Raw genomic sequence first — 4,899 nt, 5'->3', positions numbered from 1 at the left:
AAGTATTAGACTTATTGTTGTTGGGCCTACCATAATTTATTTTATGTGTGTGTTAGCTCAGTGGTAGATGGTTAATGTTAAAGGCCATAAATTTTGAATTTGAACCCATTGTGGTGCGGTATTTAAAATTTTGTTATTTACTTATTAATTTATATATAAAAAAAGAGTTCAAGTTCAGTTTGTAATCAATTTCAAATTAAGTTGATGGTAATTTTGTAATTATTATAATGAATAAAGGCAATTTGCATATTTAAAAATTAGGAATTTTTTCAACCGTTTATTTCATCTAATTCTAACAATTTTTTCTTAAAAACACTAGATTTTTTGGTACTTTTTTCTTTTCTTTTTTTATTTTCCTTTCTTTTTTCCTAAAACTAATGCACTTTGGTTAATAATAAAATATTTAATATGCATATTAAATTAAATATTGTGACAAAGAGCATTGCGGGTAAGTGAATTCATATAATCATATAATTAGATTTTGTTGATTTTGTTTTACGGGCAAGTGAATTAAATAATCTAGTCTGATGATGCAAGTTTTTGGGTAAATATCACTTTAAACCTCAAACTATTTGTGCATTATCAATTATATCTTGAATTATTGAAAATATTTTTTTAAAACCTTCAACTATCAATTTTGTATATCAATTGTACCATTCATCCGTTTTCTTTTCTCCGAAAATTTGACGTGGCTCGTCGGATGCTACAATGTATTTAGAATTATTCTTTTCTTAACCTACATTGTACAAAACCACGTTAGTATATGCCATACTAATTGAATATTTAAAGGGTGAAAAATGAATGAAGGGTACAATTGATACAAAATTGATAGTTTAAAATTTTAAAAAATATTTTCAATAGTTCATGATATAATTGATTGTCCACAAATAGTTTGAGGTTTAAAGTGATATTTATAATTTGTAGATTATCAGAAAGATTGAAAGTTGAAACTGAGAAGTGTATCCAAAATACAAAATCTTGTTGACAATGTCAGTTATTGTTGTGTCAGCTAACAAGAGCTTCTCAAAGTTCAAATTGTTGAAAACGTGAGATCGTCAGTGTCCTAAGAAAAATTGAATATTTGACAAAGAAAAAGTAATTTTGGATAACATAAGTTTGAACGATGTTGTAGATGAATTACTAGATAAAGTTACTTTTTTATAAATAGTGAATATTTTTTATTTTTCAATATATTATTATAATAATATATTAAAATTTATTTTTATAAATTCGTCCAATACCTCATTTTTATCGGAATCGGCCCTATGCGAATCAAATTTGATTTATCATATTTATTGTAAACATATTATGGATATGATTCGCATCATGAAATAAATGGAACAGAAGTAGATGGATTTTATATTACCAACATAAATTTGTGCATTTGTTTCTCTATCCGTCCGATATTTGTTTTCATCACTTAATTTGTTAATGCAATTTATGTATTCCTCAAAACTTCAATATTAGACATTAACTAGAAATAGAAACATTCTATGATTCTGATAGTTAGGTACAATTTCCTAGTGAACTTTGTTGTTGACACATTTTTTTTTTTTGGTAGATATTTACAAGATTAATTAGTTTGTTCATGTTCAACATTAATTGTTTCTTATCATTGCATCTGATCTGGAGATTAATGAATATTATCTTCATATTTTTCTTCAAAGGGCTGTGATGGGTACGGCACCTGATGTGGGACAGTTTATGGCCTTGCTTTTAAAGGCAATCAACGCGAAAAAGACGATTGAAATTGGAGTGTTTACTGGATATTCCCTTCTCGTAACTGCCCTCACAATTCCAGATGATGGAAAGGTTACACACACTTTTTTCCTACATGATATCGTTTTAGTTGGTTGCTATAGCTACATATTTAATTATCAGATTAAAAATGTGGGCATAGATCACGGCCATAGACATGAACCGAAGCTCGTACCTGATTGGATTACCTATCATCGAGAAGGCCGGGGTGGAGCACAAGATCAATTTTATCGAGTCCGAGGCTCTTCCGGCTCTTGATCAGTTGCTGAAAGATGTAAGAGTTTTGCTTCCCTTTTCCTCCAGGAGACAATGGCCAATGCTAACCAAATTAGTGTTTGATGCTGCAGCCTGAGAATAAGGGGACGTTCGACTTTGCGTTTGTTGATGCTGATAAAGCCAACTATGCAAATTACCATGAGAGAGCGTTGGAGCTTCTGAAACCGGGAGGTATAGCTGTTTACGATAACACCCTTTGGGCAGGGACGGTGGCGATGGATGAGGGTTCGGTTCCGGAGAGCAAGCTGGCGACGAGGAAAGATTCGATAGAGTTTAACAAGTACATTGCAGGTGACGCTAGAGTGCAAATCTCTCAAGTCCCTCTTGGTGATGGGATCACTATCTGTCGCCGCAACTGAAATTCTTCATCTTTTGGATGATGCTCCTCATCAAGCATTTCAATATGTCGGAATAAATTGTTAAGTTGGATGCTCTGCAAATTATTATATGATATGATATGATATGATATGGTTTTGTTGCATTCCCTCTAATTTTGGTGTGGTTTGAGTCTGTAAAATGAATATATATGATTCATTGGGTGCACCTATGCATCTAAGTTTGGATCATTGCAAGTTTGTGGTTTAGTTTGGTGTGATTTGACATCAAAACTGAAATAAATTGTAAGCTATATACGATTTAGTGATTAATTTTGTGAAATCAAATTAAAGTGTATTAATACAATAATTAAATTAAATTGTATTAAAGTGAAATCATGATTTAGTGGGGTGTTTGATTTGCTGTTCATAATTATACTTTTTTCGTCGCTAAAAATTGTGGCTTTATTATTATATTGGGACGTCCCTAAAAATGGTGGTATTTTCTTATTTGGAAATAACCCAACTAAATTTTTCTCTCAATATTTACAAAAAAACGTGGGATTAAATCTCTACTTAAATACAATTACCACACTTTTTCTTAAAATCTGTATCATCTCTTTTGGTCCACAATTTTTAGGGACGAAGAGAGTATTCTTTATTCCTAAAAAATTATGGTATGTACTTATATAATACTATTATGTTAATCTCATTATAAGTGGTATGTATTTTATTTTGAACTAGTACGACCATCCGTGCGATGCACGGCGAAATCGAAATTAAATGATATGTTTAAATAAAAATATATAAATATTAATCAGAAATAAAATATAATAAATGCAAAATATGGTTTAAAAATAAAATACTAATTACTCAATAAAATTTTGAATTTAAAAACGTAATTTTCAATTATGTATAAAGTGTAATGATAATTATAGTTATTAAATTATTTTAAATTATTTGATAATGAAAATTAATAGTATACATTATTATTATAGAGTATTTCACATAATAATAAATAAATAAATAAATATTTTCATTCACAAACATAAATAAAAAGTTGTAAAATTTTAACAAAGAAAAAGAAAATAATATTTTAAAATTTTAGTAAGCTATTCGGTTTAAATTCATTTTTGATAATTTTTTTACCATATTAAAGATCTTCTGACGAACTTAAGCTTAAGATGCACATTAAATAGTTTTTTATAAATTAAATTTGATCATGTTTAGAAAAGAATTAAAATTATAAAAAAGAAAAGAGAAAAGAAAAATAGTTAAAAAATTGATGGGAGGAGAGAGATAAAAAATTGAGGGAGAAAACTGCTCTTTTATATATTATATAGATTGCTCCAGCGCTTGTATCCAACCAATACGTATCATTAAATTATCTCTTAAATGTTGTTTGTGGCGGTTCACTTTTTCCTTTTCTTTTCTGATAAATTATAGTAATTATTAAATATAAAAATTTAAAGATCGTATCATATCATAGTGAATTCAAATTCAAATTATTTAACCTTAAATATCAATCTTAAATTAATATAAGCACACAAAAATCAAACTAGTATGCTCAAAAATATCAAACTATCATAATTACCAGATATGATGTTATTATGAGTTTATCTATCACCGATTAATATATAATCTACAATTATGTCGTTTTTATCATGTTAATCATTGCACCGTCTTTTTCTGTGATGATAATAATTAATTATTATGATGCTTTTGCTACAACTTTCTTTTTTCCCCCCGCTAGGTCTTGAAAAAAAACCATCATATTATTTCATTTTCTTCTTGTTAATTATTTTTTATTTTGAATTGGAATATGCATATGATACAGCCACTATCCAAAAGATAATTATAATTCAACCTAGAAAATGAAACTGTAATCGACTCAAACATATGTCCTTTTAAAATGTTTCAATAATACTTACTAAGAAGCACATAATCTCTCGATATTTAAATAAAAATAAAAATGGAAGAGGGTGGCAAAGAGTAATGTTAATTACTTGGCAAGCGATCACTTGGCATCATCATTGAAGAAATGGGTTTTATTGTAATTTGTCAATCAGATTCTACTACTATTGTTGACCAAATATTCCAACTTACACTGTACAGTATATACGTACTTAGAGGGTGTTTGGTTGAGCTTATAAGCTCTTTAAAATAGTTTACCAACTATACATTTAGAAGCTTATAAATTCTTTCAAAGTGTTTAGCAAAATAAGTTCCTAAACAACTTATAAGCTCTAAAAATAAGCCCTAAAAGCTTATAATTAAGCTCCTCAAAAGATAATTTCCTTTACCCAAACTTATTTTCTCATTATCTTATAAGCAACACTCATTTTACTAAAATAACTCAACTATGATTTTTTATTTTCATCATACATTTTAATTTCATTTTATTCAATTTTCTCTATCTAACAAAGATTTTCTCTTACATAACTAAAAATTCTCTCTCTAAAATAATTTTTTTTTCTCTTACTAACTAAAAATTTTCTCTCTAGCTTATAAACTCAATTACCCAAACATTTTGACAACTTATAAACTCTTA

At 28.0% G+C, this 4,899-nt stretch overlaps 1 protein-coding gene across 1 annotated transcript; it reads left to right on the top strand.

Moving 5' to 3' along the window:
• Positions 1-1,602: 1,602 nt before the first annotated feature.
• Positions 1,603-2,696, top strand: LOC131014790 (cation-dependent phenylpropanoid and flavonoid 8-O-methyltransferase 1-like; the record flags this gene model as incomplete). The annotated part of the gene is made up of 3 exons (XM_057942879.1): positions 1,603-1,812; positions 1,901-2,032; positions 2,106-2,696. Coding segments are annotated over 3 exons (630 nt in total), but the record flags the coding sequence as incomplete, so codon positions are not given.
• Between the last annotated feature and the right edge of the window lie 2,203 nt (positions 2,697-4,899).

The sequence above is a fragment of the Salvia miltiorrhiza genome, chromosome 3, assembly GCF_028751815.1.
Source record: "Salvia miltiorrhiza cultivar Shanhuang (shh) chromosome 3, IMPLAD_Smil_shh, whole genome shotgun sequence".
Lineage (NCBI taxonomy): Eukaryota > Viridiplantae > Streptophyta > Magnoliopsida > Lamiales > Lamiaceae > Salvia > Salvia miltiorrhiza.
This window is presented reverse-complemented; position numbering and strand designations above follow the sequence as displayed.